Source organism: Oculina patagonica, chromosome 13, assembly GCF_052425735.1.
Source record: "Oculina patagonica isolate OP01 chromosome 13, crgOcupat, whole genome shotgun sequence".
NCBI classification, from domain to species: domain Eukaryota; kingdom Metazoa; phylum Cnidaria; class Anthozoa; order Scleractinia; family Oculinidae; genus Oculina; species Oculina patagonica.
In genome coordinates this window covers 21,361,724-21,383,379 of record NC_135770.1, presented here as the reverse complement: position 1 = coordinate 21,383,379, position 21,656 = coordinate 21,361,724, and the positions used below count along the sequence as shown (strand labels likewise).

Sequence of the window (21,656 nt, the reverse complement as noted above, 5' to 3'; positions counted from 1 at the left end):
GAGTCTAATGCTTGCGTGCGCTTTGCGCATGCGCATTAGACTCTTTGTTATATGAGAAAAGCTGTTAGCAATCCCAAGGGAATGGTTCGGGATCGATAATCGTTCGCTGTAATGTAGAAAACAATGATCAGCTGCAAGAACGGACTCCGTACGGACACGCACGATTAGTTTCAATTAAAAACAGCCAATCAGCGACACGTGTTCCCACGCATAATTAAAAGTTCTTTCTCAAGTCACGATTATTCAACACTTGAACAGGACGTAATAATTTTCCAGTTAAGACATTTGTAAGCTTTTTGTGAAAATAAATCTTCGTTTTCAGTTCAGTTAAGCACTTGTGTTTTCGTCTTGCTTAAAAAGCAAGACGTCTTTGAGAAAAAATATTTCGACGGCGACTCGCGTTTATTTACACAATGCGACCAAATATTTATTTTGTTTTAAAAAATAGAAAACTTTACCTCGAATTTTGTTTTTAAGTCATTCGAATTTTGACCAATTTTTTCTTTACAGTGCAAACAAAAACCTTCAAAAATAAAAAATGTACATGGATAAATGTAAATCAAGTTACGCGACTAAATCAAAATGCGTTTGTTTGGCCGCTTTGCAGTATTACACTGTCCCGGCCTTTGCCATACACTGAAATCGAATTTCATGCTTTCACGACTCTCAGAGATCTTAAGTTCTTCTTACAGCTAGAAAAATCATAAAATGGTTACATTGATATGGAAGTGATGATTCGCGAAATTTGTACATCATGATAAACAGTCTTCTCTCCTGTGTATGGTAGCTCGATAATAATTGCCTAGTTTCCAGCGTTCAAAAGGTCATCATTATATTGACGTGAGCATTACACCCGTTTTTAGGAAAATCTGTCACTAAGTGCTTACAGTACAATGGAGCAACAGTCACTATTTCAAGTGCTTTTATTGCAAAATCTGTTTCAAGAGTCATCATCAAAATGGTGAAAAATCTGAAAGAAAACGATGTGAAGTTCTTCAACCCTTGTTGTAATGAACATGCTTTTTGTAAATCGTCACGCAATCTTGTCCAAATGTTTAATCGTTTCTGCTTTTACGGACAATACGGAAGAAGTAACATCAACTCCTGTTCATACTTTAAATTTTGTGAAGCATTTAACATTTATGACTGTTTCGTTTTCATCCATAATCATCCACGATGCCCCTAGCTTGCTATAAGCATTTTAAATTAAACTCCCGAACACAAACCTCTAACCAATTTTAACCGGCTTACGAAAACCGCGCAATCTGTATCACTATGCCATACGGCATTAGACTCATGTCACCCTTGGTGACCTATTTTTTATATATCTTCTTGGCAATTTACGCTTCAATTGGTTTCGTTTTGTGCATGTGAAACTCGTTGTTTATGCAACTCTCCATTGTAATTTAACATAAAAGGGACTGTGTCACGGCTGTGTTGTTTGCAAAGAAATTACTCCTATGGATCCAAATGACAAAACCATAGCTTCATTGCAACCAAAGGTTTCTCCCCGGCGTTACAATTAAAGTTACAAGCAAAAGAGACTTACTTTGAAAACTGTTCAGCCCAACAATATTTCAAAAACCGATATTGCAATCCGTTTCAATGTTCCTCACTTTTGGCCATCCGTACCTTCTTTTGTATTTGCTGTGTTAGTGGAATGTTCCTTCACTGTTTTATGAGGTTATTTCTTTTTTATTTTACCGAATTTTTTGATAGTCATTAACTATTTCTAAATTTGGCTAAAATCCGTGACACAGTTTCTTTAAACGCATTTTAAAACTTGTTTGTTTTCACTGCAGTTACATGAGATCCGAGTACAGCAACATATGGGAGACCCACCAATGCCGACCGCACGCGTATGGTCATACGTGGAGCGCTGGTTACGAGCTCGCTTCGGGAATGCTCCACGGTCATGCTGTAGCGACTGGCATGGGCTTCGGCGCTTATCTTTCTTTCTGTAACAGATGGATTACAGAGCATGACCTGAATCGCATTTTGAAGCTGCTGAGCGACTTGGAATTGTCTCTGTGGCATCCAATGGAGAACACAGAGACACTGTATAGAGTCCAGGAAAGCGTGATCGAAAAGCGGGCTGGTAACCTGGTAGCACCAGTTCCTAAAGGCCTGGGAAAGTGCGGCTACATTAACGACATGCCTTACGAGCTCCTTGACAAGCGGCTTGGAGAATATCGGGAGATCTGCCAACAGTACCCCAGGCAGGGAGTGGGGATTGAGGTCCACTGCAAGGATATTGGGCTCGAGGACCCAGCCACAGTAGGTAACGTCAACAAGGATCTTCCTGACGACGAGGGTGCTGCACTGAATAATGCCCTGCAATGTAATGAGAATAGCGAGGAACGGAAGATAGGTCTAAGTATACTCGAAACTTAGGCCTATGTCACCAAGGTAAATATAGAGAATCATTCCTAATGCTAGATCCACGAAATCTGCAGTTTTGATCAGAAATGTTGCAGAGTGAACTGACCAAAATACAAACGTATGGCGTAAAGCTGAAGTAAAAGCTATTATTGTGTTTGTGCCTCCAAAATATTTCCGCACTGAAATCGAGAAACGCCCTAAGCAGTCGAGATATCGATCCCAGAAGAAGTCCCTGTTGTTGTGGCTGTAGCATACCCGGATGATACAGTTTTCTTTCACCATGCTTTTAGTGAACATTAAAGTTGTACATGACGGGCCCCGTAGTTGTCAACATAAATTAAATAGCAACCGAAAGATGCGAAGCATGTCTGTGCCACGAGTTGGAATAAAGAAACTAAGTATCGAGCTACCTTGCCTTACAGTGGCGGATCCACACCTTCAGGTAAGTGGGGGAACCGATCATTCAGACCCTGGAAAAAAAGGGGGAGCCATTCTCCAAAATATTTTGTTTCCGGCTCTTCAGTCCTCAGATTGGCTTAAAAATAAGGTAAGGGCCCGGGCCCCACGAGCCCCTCCACTAGATCCGCCATTGCCTTTATTAACTATGCTTATTTCTGCCATCTCTATTTTTAAATTTAACACAAGGTTGAAGACACTACACAGAGCGATCGAAGATGACAAATATACCTTGTTGTAAGGATTTACATTGTGGGTGTTTGGGGTTAAACGTTTAAAGGGGTAATTTTGAGATATTTGGGACAACTTTTGATACTGGGGAAAACTAGTCATTCGGTAAAAAAAAATACCAAAATTAGTCATTAGTCAAAAATACCAAAATTAGTCATTCGGTGTTGGAAAATAAAACTTGAGAAAAGAAGACTATTCAACCATTAAAAAAAAAACAGTTCTTTAAGACAAACTCTCAATTCTTGGCCAGAGTTTGAAGTGGAACAATCAATGCAAAATGGAGGGCATCTGCGCCAATAGAGCTCAGGCAAAAAATAGAATATCAAGTAGTTTCCTTGACGTAGCAATGGATTAAACAAAAAGCCATATGATTATCTGATTCTCAATAAAAATCGTCTCGGATACACTTTTTATAAGAACGTTGAGGCTGTGATTGGCCAAATTTTAAGAACATGCTAAGAATATACATGACATACATCAGGCTGATCGGAGAGTCAGATGAGTAAAGAACGTCTTTTTTGGCCATTGTGGACGTCTGTGTTCAATGCTTTATTAAAGGGACTGTGTCACAGCAGTTTTAAGGTTAGTTGTGCCAAATACTCGCTATGAAACTTAATGCTTGCAAAGCAATTACTTCTACTCTTCTTCTTCTGATCACCTGCGACTGCAGAGACCAGTCTTTAAGACCAAGAATTACGGTGGGCGCGCTTTTTCATCTTGCGCGCCAACATTGTGACCTTGAACAGTTTCTTACCTTCGCCTCAAACTACCATCCGAAACTTGAGTATACATGGTCAATCTCCTCTGCTAAACTCCCGTTCTTGGACATTTACCTAACACCTCGTGATGACCGCATCGCAACTTCGATATACTACAAAGAAACAGATAGCCACTCTTACCTCAACTTCAAGTCGTCGCATCCCTTCAAGTGTAAAGCGGCTATACCAACAAGCCAATTTTTACGATTGCGGAAAATCTGCAGCGAGGACGACGATTTCAAAGAATCAGCCACCCAAATGGAGTCTTCCTTCTTCGCGCGTGGTTATCCTGTTCAACTTGTGCGGCAGGGCAGACGTAAGGCAGCTTCTACACCAAGAGCTCTTCTATTGGCTGGAAAGAACACAAACCAGACCGCGACTAACAGAGTGCCAATGGTCACAACATATCATCCCAAGAACACGCCCGTCAGTAACATATTAAGCCGCAACCATAACATCTTGGCAGATGATGATTCCACCAAACTCATCTTTTCGCAACCGCCTCTAAAGGCTTACAGACGGGCCAATAACCTGAGGGACCTGTTAGTTCATTGCGACTTTCAAGCGCAACCAGAGCAAGAACCGGGCACCTTCCCCTGCGGTCGTACCATCTGCCGTACTTGCTCCCACATCAACCAGTCCGCCTCAGTCCCATCACCAGGAGGACAAATCAAGATCACAGGGCATTTTACATGCACCACAGATAACGTCATTTATTGTATTTCGTGCCGTAAATGCCCTGCGACAGTCTACATCGGGGAGACAGGCCGCAGATTGGCTGACCGCTTTCGAGAACACCGCCTCGACGTTATTCACAAGAGGAATGACTTGCCTGTAGCGTTTCATTTTAACAGCCCAGGCCACTCTCTTGATGACGCTCGGGTCGCCATACTCAAATCAGGGCTATCAAAGAAAGACGTCCGCCAACGAGAGGAGATGAGACAAGTCTTCAAGTTTCAAACGCTCGCTCCCCACGGGATGAATCGCGACTTTTCATTCATATAAATTACACACACGCGCGCGCAATTTTTTGGCGCGTGCCAGGAACATTTTCAAAACATTTTCAAAACGGCACACGACTACAAATAACGGACTCGTTATTTCTTCGTGCCACCCTGAAGAAGGCAGTATTGCCGAAACGTCGGAGCAGTTTTATACCGCCATTTAGCGTCATTTTGGAACATTAACAATTTTTTCTAACATTGTGGAACAGTCTCCCGCTTGATGTGAGAAGTGCTCCATCGGTTGACACTTTTAAAACCAAGCTTAAAACGTTTTTATTCAATAATGATCTTTAGTATTTTTTTTTCTTGCCTTTTTTAATGAATTTTAGTATTTTATATGAATTTTAGTATTTTTAATGAACTTTAGATTTTAAGAATTTAGTATTTTTATCCTATTGTAATTTTAAATATTTTTACTTGTAAGGGCATTGAGATTTTTAATGTAATGCACTAGAAATAAATTATTATTATTATAAATTATTATTATTAAATGACAGAACCACAGCATCATGACAACCAAATATGTCTCCCGGGCGTTAAAATTTAAAGTTACAAGCAAACGAGATTAACTTTGAAAACTGTTCAGCCTAACAGTTTTTCAAAAAGTCGTTTCGCAATCCGTTTTAATCTTCTTCACTTTTGTCCATCCGTACCCTCTTTTGTACAGTAGAACCCCGGTAACTCGAACTCTGAAGGGAAACGAAAAACAGTTCGAGTTAGCGGGGTTTCGAGTTATCGGGGTCGATTGAATATTTAATTTGCCAAGTTAATAATTGATAGTTTACTGATTTTTCAGCACTTCAGTAAACAGTACAGTGCAAATTGAACTTATCTTGTCAGAAACTCTAACACGACCATACATTCTTATGATAAGAGTAGAAAATGACTGTCAAATACGTTATCTGTTCGTTGCTCTAATCAATGGGCAACCGTGGCGAGTTGTAAAAACCGGAATTCGAGTTATCGGGGTAAATTTGACCCAAATTTTGTTCAAGGGAAACGAAATTTAGTTCGAGTTAGCGGGGTTTTCGAGTTATCCGAGTTCGAGTTAACCGAGTAAAAATGACTGAAAAGTGGGGTCAAATCCAAGGGAAATGGAAGTTAGTTCGAGTTATCGGGGTTGTTCGAGTTATCCGAGTTCGAGTTACCGGGGTTCTACTGTATTTGCTGTGTTATTGAAATGTTCCTTCAGTATTTTAAGCGGTTATTTTTACATTTCACCGAATTTGGTGACCATTTCCAATGCCTAAATTTGGCTAAGATCCGTGACAAAGTTCCTTTACAGCCAAATTTATCAAAGGTTGGTTAGTGCGACATCCTGAATTCTTGGCTTGCACTCACGTGACTTCCGGACTACGTGTGACTTCCGTCCGCCATGATGGTGTTCCAAATACCAATATGGCGGACGGATGCCAGTCACAAACACAAGTGTTCAGTCGAGTTTTTTCCAGTTTCGCGTCCTCAAAATGCCTATCCTGATCGTGGGTTGTTCTAGAAAAACTGGTCGAGATAAGAGAATACGATTGTATCGATCACTACTGAGTTGTGGCGAATCAGGGCCCAGAAGTTGAAGAGCTTAGCATTGAGCGAAGGCGAGGATGGATCTCAGCAATAAGCCGCGATGACCTCACAGAAAAAAATCTTAAGTAACGATAGGGTTTGTGATCAGCATTTTTATTCTGGAGCCGCAGCCTTTTCGTGGGACCGAAAGACCGAATTTAACATAGAACGGCAAATGTACAAATGTCACGAACGTAGGAGTCGTGTAGGCCCGTCACCTTTATTTACTAAAGAAAACCAAATAACTGATGAGATCCACACGGAGGATCAAAACCATGGTCTTGCCTGAACTGAACCATACACTGGCATAAACAAAACGCAAAATAGTCAAAAGACTTGCGCGTGAAAGATTTCAAATCTCTATTTGAATCATGTGGTGCTAACGTAACGCAACGAACAAGGGAGGTAAAAAATCCTAAACATCGAGCTAAAAAGACAGAGCACTCGATCAAAATAATGCAAGAAGTAGAGACTTAACAATACAGAAGGTCTCTCTGAAACCAACTTTCAGCTTTTTCATAGTAAAGCTGAAACAGTCTCTGGCGAAGCCGGACCAAGATTATCCGTGATAAGACAATACATCTTGCAACAGTATTGATTAAAATGCCGGGCCCGGCGTCAATAAAATGCAAGTAGTTTACATTTTCACGGAACATTTCAGATCTTGTCCTCCCAGGGCGAACATTTTGAGAGCCTAAAACATATCTTGCAAATCGAATTTAGCAAAAAACAAACTGAACTAGCACAAGATGTGGCAGAGTACAGATTTAGAGGTGTCATTCAACTCTACAAACGGAAAGCACGCAGCGCAATGACCTCTAGACACTTTCTTGGCCACAATCTTACGGCTATATTCAATACATAATGCCTCCAAATAAAAATAGTACCCTCAGAAAAAAGTAAGAAGCAAATAAGGTCGAAAGAACGAACTTAATATAGAGCGGCAAAGGTACAAATGTCACGAACGTAGGAGTCGTGTAGGCCCGTCACCTTTATTTACCATAAACTGCTCATCGGGAATAGTGACCGGATCGACTCCAACCTCGCCGATTTTTTCTAAATATCTTCGTTTAACGTGGTCGTCGAGTTTTCTGCAATACTCAGATAATACTGGAATCGTACTACAAAGCTCATCTATTGTAGGAACACGTTCGTTTTCCGGAGAATCCATTGAAATTTCGAGTAATTCAACAGCGATGGCATATAAACATATGTAAATTTCACCCGCGGTGGAACACCAATATGGTGGATACCCAAATATGGAAACATCTCTGACGTCACGTGCAAGCCAAGAATTGTCCGCGGCACCAGATTACAGAGAGCAGGCCGCGCAAGCATGTCAAAATCAACTTGATACACCATATTACGGCGAACAATGCTCTTTGATAAGTTTCCTGGTTACTTCCGCAATAATTTATTAAAAACTATAACATGTAAATCGATTTATGTCGTTGAACAAAGAACAGATGACACAACCAACAAAAAGTGGGATTTGCTGGAAAGAAGAAATAAAATAAATGAATAAAAACTAATCTCTTTATCTTCAACCTCCCTAGCCGAATATACTCAATATATTAGGCTCTAAGGTCCTCTGAACAGGTAATTCCTTCAACGCTCTTTCAAGCCCCTCTCAATGACTGACAGAAACAGCTTAAAATTTTTGAACAAAATGTCGGTAAGAAAAAAATGGCACAATTTGATTTAGTTTTTATAAGTTACCATTTTCATTATAATTCATCTTTAATAAGCCAAAAGTAGTTGGTAGTTTTTTTGTAAATGTATTAAAAGAGATAAATTGTATTGCGCTGTTATAAGTATAAATATTAAACTTTAAAAAATTGAATATTGTATTGTAAGTAGCGTGTTGTAAACAATTTAATTGTCATGTAGGTAGTGTAAGCAGTGTATTGTACTGTAAGTAGAGTAAGCTTTGTATAGTAAGTAATAAGTAAGGCTTTGTATAGTAAGTACATGTAATTAGTAAAGCCTTGTATAGTAAGTAATTAGTAGTGAACATGTCACCTTGTAAGAACGTTCTGTGTGTGTTTTGCAATAAAGAAATAAGAAATAAAAAAATAAAAAAAAATAAATAAACTTAAAAGGGCTTTGTCACGGATTTTACCAGATTTTTGAACAGCCAAAATTTGTATTTGTGTCATAGGAAAGCTAAAAATAATGGTCCATTTTTATTAAAAATGCTATCTTAGAGCACTGAAACTGTTAACAAGCGTCTTCGGCTGCGGATGGCTAGGATGGAAATGCTGGGATTACAACTTGAAAAATTGAGGCTAAACTTTTCAAGTCGTTTAAGCGCGTCTTCAAATATTCGATATTTATAGCCGAAGTTTGATTTCTATCCACGAATTAAGATTATTTCTTCCTTTAGACGATCGAAGTTAATGACCAAAAATCTGCGAAATCCCCGTGACGTAGCTTCTTAAAGAACATCTTAAGAACGTTTTCAGTCTTAATCATAAAAAAGAACGCTCAGCCTCAGCCCTAGAATAAGCCGTTCTACAGTGTTTAAAAATAAGTATTTTCAATAGAGGATCATCCTTTTTTGGTATTTCAAATATAAGTAAGCTCGTGATAATTTTTTAGATCATTTGCATTTTTTATTATCTTAATTAAGGACACTTCTGTAAACCACTTTGTAATGCAGGCATTTTTATTAAAGATGTTACTTGTAGGTTATTTGTGTGATAATATTTGTCCCGCAACAACAGAAAGCATTCAGTGCAGACCAGGGACAGACATATTCTATTGTTGTTTACCAAATTGGCGAACAGTACTTTTTGCATGCTCTGATATAATTAAATTGAAATTGATACACAATTAAGCCAAAATGTAACTAGAATGTAAAAATATTTGAATCGCTTTGTTTTGTGAACCAAAACTGGAAAAATTAAAGAATTATTTAATTATACCTACATGTTATTATGACGTTTTCATGGCAATATCAAAAATCATGGACACATAGTTAACATTTCAAAATTTTCGCAAGGGATGAATGAATTCGAACAGCTACTGAAGTTTCAAAACCACAGTAAATCTTCTTTTCAAAACTACAAATAAACCTCTAGGAGGGATGGCATCACTCCCCCCCCCTCCCACCTTGTACATCCGAGGGTTAAATGTTGACATACACTGACGCATTTCCCATGTGGTGCCTAGTCTGAAATAGGGCATCGGTTCTTGTGTCATCTCTCAAATAGGGTAGAGAAAATCACATATTTTAGTCTGATAAAGGGTAGCGCGTAGACTATTCACAGTCACACGTGAAGTCGTAGAGATCGATCGTTGAGTTTGACGGGCCGTCATCTTGGTTCTTGAACGCGAGCGAAAACTGGGCAGAGTGCAAGTATTTTCGCCACGGGCATTTTACACTCTACCCAGTTTTCGCTCGCAATCAGGAACCGAGGTGGTGGCCCGTCGAACTCAACGATCGATTTCTACGACTTCACGGGAAAATAGGGACCTGTGAACAGTCCGAGAAGCGCGCCGCACACCCCTAGTACATCCCCCACCGCAACCCACCCCCTACCGGAGTATTGAAAGATCTTTTTCATATTTTCTCTTTAACATATTTAATATGACGAATGTAGTACATCATAAGTTGTTGACTGCCTGTATAAACTGTGCTCTCTGTATGGCGAAGAGAGCAAAAAATCATTAACAGTAATTTATTCCTGGGGGAGCCACAATTAATTTCTACTAATATGCCCGTGCAATTAGAATAATGAGTTCGTTAGTATTACATCCACTTTATTCTTTTTGGATATTTATACTAATCTTAGCGTATTTAGCAGTATTTACACTTCAGTCATTTAGCTTTTGAAACGAGGGGGAAAAGACTCTCCAGTTCGTTAATCGAAATTTTTTATTGTTTCTGTTAAAGTGTTAACGAGATCTTTTCATTTTGCTTTGTTGCAATTTTGGGTTTAGACGGTGTAGGTCAAAATAAAAAAAAAAACAATCAAAAATTAACAAAAATAATTAAAATAAAAACTTGAACAAAAATTCAATTTAAATGGCTTAAAATGTCTTTACCAGACCGCATCGCGACTATTGATGAACGGACAAAACGGTGATGAACGACATCGTGAAATTAACATTCAGTTGACCCTCTTCTCATTGCAGTTCCGTTTTAGTATTGGTTAAGCTGAACTCGACAGAAAAAAAAATCTTTAGGAAAATAATTAAAATATAAAGTAAAACTTTGCTCTTCTTGTTTGTTGATACTTCAACGCTAACAATTGCCGGAAATTTCCAAGGTTGAAAACTGAATAAAATTTAGGTTCATTTTCTCATTATGCCGCACACACACATACACACTGAAAAAAGAATCGAAACTTTATGCAAAGCGATTCATGAATGACTGACTAATACCGCCTTGGTGTCATTGTCTTACTACGTGCAGTGAACTAGCAATATATTGTCGCCTTGACATCACTAATAGGTCGGCAATAAGTGAATGGCGCATCTGTGTTTAGCGTTACAACTGGCGTCCAGCAGGTGTGATTTGAAATATATTTTATTGTCAGTCGGATATTTATATTAAAAAGACTTCAATTCTTTATCCATGGATAACACAGCTGCCCAGGTCAGGAGTTCATTTATAGCTAAATATCAATGAAAAAAAGACAAGTTATTTTTTTCTTACTTTTTACTTATCGACTCCTTTAATTTGGTTTTTCCTCGAGGTGCGCTCGCACGATTTGCTTGAAACACTGTAATAGGCTTCCCCTCCAAATATGCGAGCTTTATTAATTCGCTCAAACTCTTCCGGCAAATTAAACATAAATAACACTTTGAAATAAAATTATTGGCTTAAAATACATATTACTCGCTGACGGTCATGCCGCCTGGTTTTGTCTGTTGATTTTATTGCCTTGTCAGTTCTGTTTGTCATCATTTCTTCAAGCGCCATTGTCAAGGACCGACATATATCTACGCGACTTGACTCTGGTGTATGTGAGATGAAAGGTTTCATAGTGGTGCTTGCAGTCGTTGTTGTTTTCACTGAAAGGTGTGGTCGAGCAAGAAGCGAAGACATTTGTATTCGCAAGCGCTTTTTCGTTAAGAAAGCTCCAGGTTAGTGAATAAATGTATGTATTCTACTATTACACAGTGCAACATCCCCGGTGACCATAGCGTACTATAAGAGTTTGCGTGTGTTTGAAATTGAGCGTACTATGAGAGTTTGTATGGATTTGAAATTGAGCGTACTATGAGAGTTTGTATGGATTTGAAATTGAGTGTACTATGAGAGTTTGTATGGATTTGAAATTGAGCGTACTATGAGAGTTTGTATGGATTTGAAATTGAGCGTACTATGAGAGTTTGTATGGATTTGAAATTGGGCGTACTATAAGAGTTTGTATGGATTTGAAATTGAGCGTACTATGAGAGTTTGTATGGATTTGAAATTGAGTGTACTATGAGAGTTTGTGTGGATTTAAATTAGAGCGTACTATGAGAGTTTGTATGGATTTGAAATTGAGCGTACTATGAGAGTTTGTGTGGATTTAAATTAGAGCGTACTATGAGAGTTTGTATGGATTTGAAATTGGGCGTACTATGAGAGTTTGTATGGATTTAAAATTGGGCGTACTATGAGAGCTTGTATGGATTTGAAATTGGGCGTAATATGAGAGTTTGTATGGATTTGAAATTGGGCGTACTATGAGAGCTTGTATGGATTTGAAATTGGGCGTAATATGAGAGTTTGTATGGATTTGAAATTGGGCGTACTATGAGAGCTTGTATGGATTTGAAATTGGGCGTGCTATGAGAATTTGCATGGATTTGAATTCGAGCGTACTATTAGAGTTTGTCAGTATGGATTTGAAATTGGACATACTATGAGAGCTTGTATGGATTTGAAATTGAACATACTATAAGAGTTTGTGTGGAATAGAAACTGAGTTGAAATCATTTCACTTGCATACTAAACTGGGAGAGACAAGCTTGCCTCTCAAAGACAGAAAAAGGACACCAGGTTGTGTTTCAAGCTTTATTGTAGCTTTTTATTGGAAAAAGAAGATATTTTCATATCAATTCTAAATCCAGACAAACTCTTATGGTACACAATGATCCGCCTTTTTCAACAATTTTTTTTTTATAACGATGCAATGAAGTGTTTTGCTTCAATACTAACAAGCTCCATTGTTGAATTTAATTAAACCTTCTCCCTCTTGGCACTATTATGCTAAAGCAAAAAAATTGTCATTTATATTTATTAGTCCTTAAAAGACGAGATTAATGTTATATTTTTAGCGTGTGTTTTAATTTCTATAATTTTGCATAGTGAAAATTAAACACGCCTAAGATTAAACACGCCCAAATTATTGCTCAAAAAGGTGGAGATTGCTTGTTTTACACAAATATCTGGTAACTCAACTATATTCGAAACACCTAACTTATAAGGGAACAGCTAAGACACAGTCGTACCGTTTAATAAGCTTTTACCAAACCTATCATAATCTGCAGCAGCACATATATAGGGGTAACCAGTAAAAAAATTATGTTTTTCTTTGTCTTAATTAACAGACGCTGTACTGATAAATCACGTGATCGCTGAGCACCAGGTCACCTCGACGATTGATTGTGCTCACCAGTGCATGCGCGAGTTCAGGTGCTTCTCCTTCAACTACGAAGATCACAGTACATCGCTACCACATGTGTGCGAGATTAGCGATGAAACAAAAGAAACGAGCTTTGAGAACTTCATTGGCATGAATGGGTTCAGCTACTTCGAGTTAGAGGTAAGTCAGGGGGCGAGGTGTTATTCTTGGTTTTCACATGACGTCATCAAAACTCTAAACCCCAAAAATCGCAAGACCCCTTAGTTTTATCCTTCACTGGATATTAGACGTCATTAATGTATATCTTGTTGGAGGTTTTTAGCTCGATAGCATTCGCCGTCTTTAAGATAGAGATTTTTGAATTTCGCAGTTTCACGCCACACGAGATCAAAGATGGCCGCCAGAAGGCTATCACGTTTTCTTTAAAAAAAATGCTTCATCCTGCAATTTTTCACAATCTGGACAGTTGAGGGAAGTGTTTATGTGAATGTTTAGTTGTTCATAAGGGTGATCTGACCGCTTTTTGAAGCCGAATTTATTGGCAGATGTTTTCATTGATTTCCGGTAGCCATGTTGGAGTCAGAGCAGTTGGACCAACATGGCGTTTCCATACTGTGCTCTCTAAATTTGCGTAAAACATTTTGACGGATTTCTAGAGAACGGAATAACGCACAGACCTGAGACTTGGACAAGGAGTTTATATTGCAGTTTTCTACAACCTGTAATATTCTTGATAGTTTTGGATTTATTTTTCGCGGCATGACAGTGAAAACCACCTATAAATAAAAGCATGCAAATTTAAAAACCAAGGTTATACAGTGTAGGCTCTCTCTCCTCCGTAGATGGTCCTTCAGAGGAGGGGAAAAGGCGAAAAAGTACAAATATGGGGGAGCACGGGGGACGACGGGAAGGGCGAAAAGGCGGAAGCAAGGCCTTTCTTCTTCCTTTCCAGTGTCCCCCGCGCGCTTTCGCTTTTCTATCCCCAGGCTCCACGTTCCTACCTTTTACCTCTCCCCATTTCCCAGCTCGTAGGGGAAAAAGAGAGAGCAGTGTAGGGAGAGAGAGCAGTGTAGCTTTAAACCTGCAAATGTTTGAAGATTTTTGTTTAATATACAGGTTTAGTTTAGTCGTCCGCATTCCGGCTTAACATCGATTTTGATACTATATAACGATAGTAAAACAACGTTAAAGATTAAAAGGACCAGATCTGTAACTGAATTTCATTTAACTTTTTTCTCAGCAGCCTCGTCAGTGCGGTTCAGGCCCTTGTTATAATGCTGGCAAGTGTCTGGAGCAATGTGACAGTCCACCCAAATGTATCTGTGCTAAAGGGTATACCGGCGCACACTGCGAAAACGAACTTTCAAATGCAACAGTTTCAAATGGTTAGAAATTAGGACTCGAAGCAGTCCAGCGAACATGTAACGTTTGTTTCTATTTGAATATACTGACTGACTGACTGACTGACTGTCTGTCTGTCTGTTACGGCTTTCATGTAAAGACGTTTTGTCCATCAATCAATCAATCAATCTGTCTGTCTGTCTGTCATTCTGTCTGTCTGCCTCTCTAACTGTCTGACTTACTGAAGTGCTAAAAAAACTATCGCAAAAAAACTTACTTTTAAGGGTTAGCGCTAAGAAAAGAAGTTGGTGATTACAAGAGAAAAAATATTGACCTCAGTTTGATTCAAACCCACTACCCCCGGATTACATCACCGCATTACCAAAGCATTTGACAAGCTCGAAATCCGAAAAAAGTGTATCTCTCATTAATAGTAACTTTCGTGCTTTTACTGACTGCCGGTATTTTGCCTTTTAGTTCCAGCTTCCTGTGCCGACAATCCTTGCAAAAATGACGCCACATGTGCAAACACTACTGACGGTTACAACTGTAGCTGCCGAGACGGATTTCATGGCAAAATCTGCGAAAACGGTGAGACGCCATGTGCATAAGTCTGATCCAGTGGGATTGGAGAAGCAAGTAGCTCAATTAAATACTATAGAATGCCGGTTGTAAACCCTGAACTTAAACAATATTTCGTTAGACGTTTTGAATGGGCTTTAAGAGAAGATAAAATAATAATAAAATAATCTCGAGCTCTTGGTCAGACTCGCAGCAAATATATGTAGTCCACACGAAGCGCGGAGAGTCGTGTGAATATATAACTCGATTGTTTTTGTATTACTTCTGATTGGCTGAAAAGTGATGCAAATGTTTTGAACCAATCACAGAAAGCAGTAGCGTAAGTGAGGACTACTTTCAACCGCCCTAAGTTAGCAAACGCAGCCCCAAAAAGCTGCCTTGACTTATTTCTCTCCTCATTTAGCTGAAAGTTGCCTCGTCCTAAAACTGGCAGGCGAAAACTCAGTCAGTCTGCACCAAATCCATCTGACCAACATTGGCTCGGTCCAAGTGCTCTGTGATCAACAAACGGACGAAGGGGGCTGGACAATCATTCAGAGGCGCACCAGTCCTTTCACGCTGTCGTTCGACAGGGATTGGGTCGAGTATGAAAACGGCTTTAAAAATCCTCAAGGCGAGTTTTGGCTCGGAAATAAAATCATTCACGAACTCATGAAAACGGCTCGTACCCTCAGGATTGAACTCAAAACGCGTGAAAACAAGGCTGGATTCGCAAAGTACTCCCAAGTCACGGTGGACGGGCCAAACCACAAGTACCGTATGAAAATACTGGGTTATTCTGGCAACATCCCTGATTGCGGTAGTGACTCGTCATGGCAGTTTTTCACGACGAAAGACTCGGATAACGACGCAGAACCTAGTAAGAACTGTGCAGTGGATAATAATGCGGGCTGGTGGTACAAAACTTGCGGGCAGTGTGGAAATTTAAACCGCCAGACGGGGCCCAAGTGGGAGTCATGGCCGTACATCTCAAGTGATGCCATTGTTTTTAGTGAAATTAAGATACGTTAAAATAAACACGATGAAAAATTGTTAGCCTCCGTGACTTTTGGGCGTGCATTTCTCACACCTTCCGCGTTTCCCAGATGTGCGCCCAAAAACTAAACAGGCGCCAGCTATGCAGGGTAAAAAAAATTTAAGCAAAATATTATGGTTCATTTGTAATTACTCTAAGTGAACAATGGCATTAAAAGAGAGACAAAAACAGAATTAAACACGAACAAGAGCTCTTAGAGCTTACAACTGCGCTGGTCTCGTGAGCACTTTAGGGGAGCCATGTGGGGGGAACAAAAAATGCACCCCCCTCCCCTTATCCCCTTTACCTGCGTCGAACAATGTTGCGACTGACAAACAAGATGGTAAGAAAACACCTTGCGTGACATTTCATGGTTGACTAGTTCCATCCGAAATTAAACATTGTTCTTATATGCTAATGGTGGCCAAATTTAATTCCCACGATCCTGATCCGTGAAACAAAAAAATCTTTTAAATCAGCATCCAGTGTTGTCTTGAATTACCGTTTAAAGATTCAATAACCAGCTCCGAAAATGGAATATTGGAGCAAATAATTAAATCAAATTTGAGAAGAACACTAGACCTGTGTTTTGCTGAATGGGAATTCCCCGGGGAATTAATTTACCAATGACGTAACCCTTGCAAGTCAGGGCATGTTTGGCTCAGTGGTCTTCCTTCAGATTTCAGAAATCCTCTAGATGACACAGCTCCAAAAATTTGTAAAGCTAAAAAGTCGAACATTTTACACTTAACATGCTTTGTAGCAGTTAAGCTTTCAGAGCATTGCGTGATTCTTGCGGATCGGTGCCTTGTGAAAGTAGAAATTTGCTAACGCCAGCACATTCCAGGATACAGACGTAATGTAAATACGTAAATGTAAATTCTTGCCCACTAAAGCGAATTCTTCTTTTAAAGCATCAAATTTTAGTATTTTCTTTGATTCAAACGCTTCAAAATACTTCACACTGAATTTTTTAAGTAAAGACCAAAGGATTCGCAAAGATTTCAAAAGGTGGCTGGATAGCTTTGAAAAATTACGTGACTCGAGGTCTAGCCGATCGAAAGTGAAACTTGTCATGTCAGCACATTCTTTTCCACCATCGTAATGGTATTTATTCATAGATTCTGGCCCGCTAAATTATATTTTTCTTTGAAAGCGTGGAAATTTAGTATTTTCCATGAACCAAACGCTTCAAAATCGAATAGTTCACACTAAGCATACTTTATAAAGACAAAAAAGAGAAAATTTTTCCATTTGTTACTGATTTGTAGCTTCTAAACATCGCGTGATTTCAAGCTCGACCGAGTGGAGGTCTGGGTCTGGTCACCGACAAAACGAAAAAAAACAAGAAGCTCTTAGAGCTTAAAACTGCGCTGGTCACGTGACCACCCTAGGGGTAGCCATGCGGGGAGAATAAAAAATGCACCCCCACCCCCTCTTATCCCCTTTATCTGCGTCAAACAATGTTGCGACTGACAAGCAAAATGGTAAGAAAACACCTTGTGTGACATTTCATGGTTGACTAGTTCCATCCGCAATTAAATAGTTTTCTTATATGCTAATGCTGGCCAAATTTAATTCCCACGATCCTGATCCGTGAAACCAAAAAATCGCTTATCGGGACGACGGGATTTTTCGGGCGAAAGTTTACAACAACTCCCCCTGGGTCTCCGAGGATGAACTTTACAATTGATAAGTACGTCTGCCTTCACGCCAGGAGCGTAAGTAACCGTGAGAATTTCGACAGTATTCCCCATTTGCATAAAACTGAAAACTGGCCCAATGACAGTGTTTCGCAGTTTCTATACTATTCGTATTATTTTTGAACATCTTTAACAGTTCAAAATTTTGCCCCTCTTTCAGTTTTCGTATTACAATAGGCGGTTGTAAAAATGCAGCGACTGACAAACTTTGTGTGACATTTCATGGTTGACTTGTTCCAGCCGCGATTAATTAATTCTCTTCTATGCAAATTCTGGCCGAATTCCCACGCGCGGACTCTGAAGCTGTTTTTAGCACAGAGGGTATTTCCCTAGCATACCGAATGACGTAAGCGGTATAAGTCAGGGCATGTTTGTGAAGGGAATTTTTCTTCATATCGTTAAAATCCTTTCAATGACACAGGCAAAAAAAAAAATAGATTACCCTTAAAAGAAAAATACTTCGCAATAAATTTGTTTAGTAAAGACCAAAGGATTCGCAAAGATTTTAAAAGTAGCCGATAATACCTTAAAAACATTACGCGGCTCGAGGTCTAGCCGATCGAAACTGAAACTTGTCATGTCAGCACATTCTTTTACGCCAACGTAATGGTATTTATTCACAGATTCTGGCCCGCTGAATTATATTTCTCTTTGAAAGCGTGGAAACTTGGTATTTTCCATGAGTCAAACGCTTCAAAATCGAATATTTCACACTAAACATTCTTTGTAAAGACAAAATATAAGAACAGTTTTTCCATTTGTTACTAATTTGTAGCATCTTAACATTGCGTGACCTGCAGCATAACCGAGTGGAGGTTTGGGACAGGTCACCGACAAAACGAACAAGAGCTCTTAGAGCTTACAACTGCGCTGGTCTCGTGAGCACTTTAGGTGAGCCATGTGGGGGGAACAAAAAATGCACCCCCCTCCCCTTATCCCCTTTACCTGCGTCGAACAATGTTGCGACTGACAAACAAGATGGTAAGAAAACACCTTGCGTGACATTTCATGGTTGACTAGTTCCATCCGAAATTAAACATTTTTCTTGTATGCTAGTGGTGGCCAAATTCCCACGATCCTAATCCGTGAAGCCAGACGATCTATTAAATCGGTATCCAGTGTTGTATCGAATTAATGCTTAAACACTAAACAATCGTTTTTTGAATGGAATATTGAAGCAAAGATTTAAATCAAATTTGAGAAGAACACTTGAGCTGTTTTTAGCAGAGTGAAAAAAGAAAAATACATTTCGCTTAAAAATAGAATATTTCACACTAAACCTCCAAATGAAGACCAAAGATTCTTAAATTTTTCATAAGTAGCTGAATAACAGCTTTAAAACATTGCGTGACTGGCCGATCACAATCAATGCCTTGTGAAAGTGAAAGTTGTCATGTCAGCACATTCTTTGACACGAACGTAAATGGTATTTACGCACAGTATCAAGTCCGCTAAAATATATATTCTTCAATAGCACGACAATTTAGTATTTTCTTTAAGTCAAAAACTTTAAAATCGAACATTTTACATTAATCATGCTAATAAAGGACATTTTTTCGTAAAGTTTCCAAAGGTAACTGATTTATAGCTTCGAGACGTTGCGTGACTCGAGCTTTGGCCGAGCGGGGGCATCAGTCTACTCACCGACAAAAAAAAAAAAACCGTGCAGAGCAAGAACTGCGCAGCGCAGTTAAAAACAAGAGCTCTTAGAGCTTACAACTGCGCTTGTCTCTTGTGCACTTTAGGGGAGCCATATGGGGAGGGGAACAAAAAAATGCACCCCCCCCCCCCCTTATCCCCTTTACCTGCGTCAAACAATGTTGCGACCGACAAACAAGATGGTAAGAAAACACCTTGCGTGACATTTCATGGCTGACTAGTTCCATCCGAAATTAAATATTTTTCTTATATGCTAATGGTGGCCAAATTTAATTCCCACGATCCTGATCCGTGAAACAAAAAAAAAAAGCTAAATCAGCATTCAACGCCGGCACATTCCAGGACACAAATGTAATGTAAATAAATGTAAATTCTTGCCCGCTAAAGCGTATTTTTTTAAAGCGTGAAATTATAGTATTTTCTTCTATTCAAACGCTACAAAATACTTCACACTGAATTTTTTAAGTAAAGACCAACTACCGGCACCTTACAAACGACTTATTCACGACGTAAACAGAAGCGACAAACGAACCGCCAACAGAACGACTTAATTTGACTAACAATAGACGGAACAGAACGACTTAATTAGACTAACAATAGACGGATCGAAACTGACCAATTACTGATGACAAACTTTACACGAGTCTTACAGCCAATAACATCATGGCTTAACTGACCAATCAGCTTCAACGGACCAGACTTATAACATCATCGACTGACAACAACTTTTCACTTGACTCTGAAGATGACTTCCGCTCAGGTTGTCGAAACGTCAGTCACCAACAACAGTTCTTCTCAGAACTACTCTCACCCGGACGATCACACTCTACGAACTACTGATACTCCAGGGTTCAAACCATTTACTTTAGTAATTGTATTTATTCACAGATTCTGTCCCGCTGAATTATATTTCTCTTTAAAAGCGTGGAAATTAATCATTTTCCATGAGTCAAACGCTTCAAAATCGAATAATTCACACTTAACAGTCTTTGTAAAGGTCAGAGCATACGCAAAGTTGTCAAAGTGAGAGTTGTCATGTCAGCTAGCACATTCTTTGACAACAACGCAATGGAATTGGGAATTTCCCTAGCCTACCGAATGACGTAAGCGTTACAAGTCAGGGCATGTTTGTGAAGGGAATTTTTCTTCATATCTCTAAAACCCTTTCAATGGCACAGCCAAAAGATAGATTACGCTTAAAAGAGAAATACTTCGCCATAAATTTGTTAAGTAAAGACCAAAGGATACGCAAAGATTTGAAAGGTAGCTGATTAATAGCTTTAAAACATTACGTGACTCAATGTCTAGCCGATCGAAAGTGAAACTTGTCATGTCAGCGCATTCTTTGACGTAATGGTATTTATTTGCAGATTTTAGCCCGCTAAAATATATATTTCTTTCAAAGCATGAAAATTTAGTATTTTCTTTGAGTAAAACGCTTCAAAATCGAATATCCTACGCTAAACATGCTTATTAAAGACCAAAGCATTTGAAATTTTCCATTAGTAAGTGTTTTCTAGTTTTTAAACCTTGCGTGACCCGAGCCGCCTGGCCGAGCGGGGGCATCAGTCTGGTCACTGAGAAAAAAAAAAAGTAAGTGCAGAGCAAGAACTGCGCAGCGCAGGTAATAATACCATCTTTATTATTTACTACAGAAACAGAATTTCTGTAGTAGTTTGGCGGTTATGAAGAATTATTTTACTAAAATTACTCTACACTGGTTAGCAGATAATAAGTCAGGTCTACATGTAAGAATTTTATTCCCAAACTTTCATTTCGTCACCATTTACTAGGCTTAATTCTATTTAGTATTTATCCTCAACAAATCGTTAACAGTTCATCAAACCTCTAAATTGAAGACTGTTTAAAAAAAATCGGCCACACTTCCCATGGTCTACATTCAACACCCGCCTTAACTCTTTCACTGCTTAAGTCGACTTTTCACGACATTTGGAGGAGCAGTCAATGAACCACTTGTGACGTCATCAACTTGAAGGTCAGCATATTTTAGTGATAAGCATCTGATAGAGTTAGGTTTGACCTTTTCAAAGAACTATTCATTTTGCATATCGGTCGCATCCTGACAGAGCTAATCGAGAAAAAGTCAATCACGTTTTAGTGCAAAATCGGTGCTTAAACAGGCCAAAACACCTGTAAAAGATCGAGGTCCTCTTTTCAGGGTTTACCAATGTTTTAATCAAAACTTTTTTGGTCTAAAGGAAGGACGGATAGAGCAGAAAGAAGTGGAAATAACAAAGCCGAGAGAAATGAAAGGAAAAGAAGCAAGAAAAAGAAATGGAAACGATTTCGCAAAAAAAAAAAATAAATAAATAAATAAATAAAAATAATAAGTCCAAATTTTGGCTTATGCGCGTGCG

The 21,656-nt window shown here is 39.1% G+C and overlaps 2 protein-coding genes across 2 annotated transcripts; both read left to right on the top strand.

Moving 5' to 3' along the window:
• Nucleotides 1-1,806: 1,806 nt before the first annotated feature.
• Nucleotides 1,807-2,394, top strand: LOC144637022 (demethyl-4-deoxygadusol synthase-like). Its single transcript, XM_078496197.1, has one exon. The coding sequence runs from the start codon at nt 1,807-1,809 to the stop codon at nt 2,392-2,394; it is 588 nt and encodes a 195-aa protein (XP_078352323.1).
• An 8,936-nt stretch (nt 2,395-11,330) lies between these two features.
• LOC144635129 (tenascin-R-like) lies at nt 11,331-16,706 on the top strand. The gene is made up of 5 exons (XM_078494196.1): nt 11,331-11,485; nt 12,944-13,158; nt 14,219-14,363; nt 14,797-14,910; nt 15,305-16,706. The coding sequence occupies exons 1-5, from the start codon at nt 11,371-11,373 to the stop codon at nt 15,910-15,912; spliced, it is 1,197 nt and encodes a 398-aa protein (XP_078350322.1). The 5' UTR covers nt 11,331-11,370; the 3' UTR covers nt 15,913-16,706.
• The last annotated feature ends 4,950 nt before the right edge of the window (nt 16,707-21,656 follow it).

Excerpts from the sequence above, each read along its gene's own strand:
- LOC144637022 (XM_078496197.1), top strand. The coding sequence starts at position 1,807 with ATGAGATCCGAGTACAGCAACATATGGGAGACCCACCAATGCCGACCG.
- LOC144635129 (XM_078494196.1), top strand. The coding sequence starts at position 11,371 with ATGAAAGGTTTCATAGTGGTGCTTGCAGTCGTTGTTGTTTTCACTGAA. Across the intron at positions 13,159-14,218 it reads TCAGCTACTTCGAGTTAGAG|CAGCCTCGTCAGTGCGGTTC; the intron begins GTAAGTCAGGGG and ends CTTTTTTCTCAG. Across the intron at positions 14,911-15,304 it reads TGGCAAAATCTGCGAAAACG|CTGAAAGTTGCCTCGTCCTA; the intron begins GTGAGACGCCAT and ends CTCCTCATTTAG.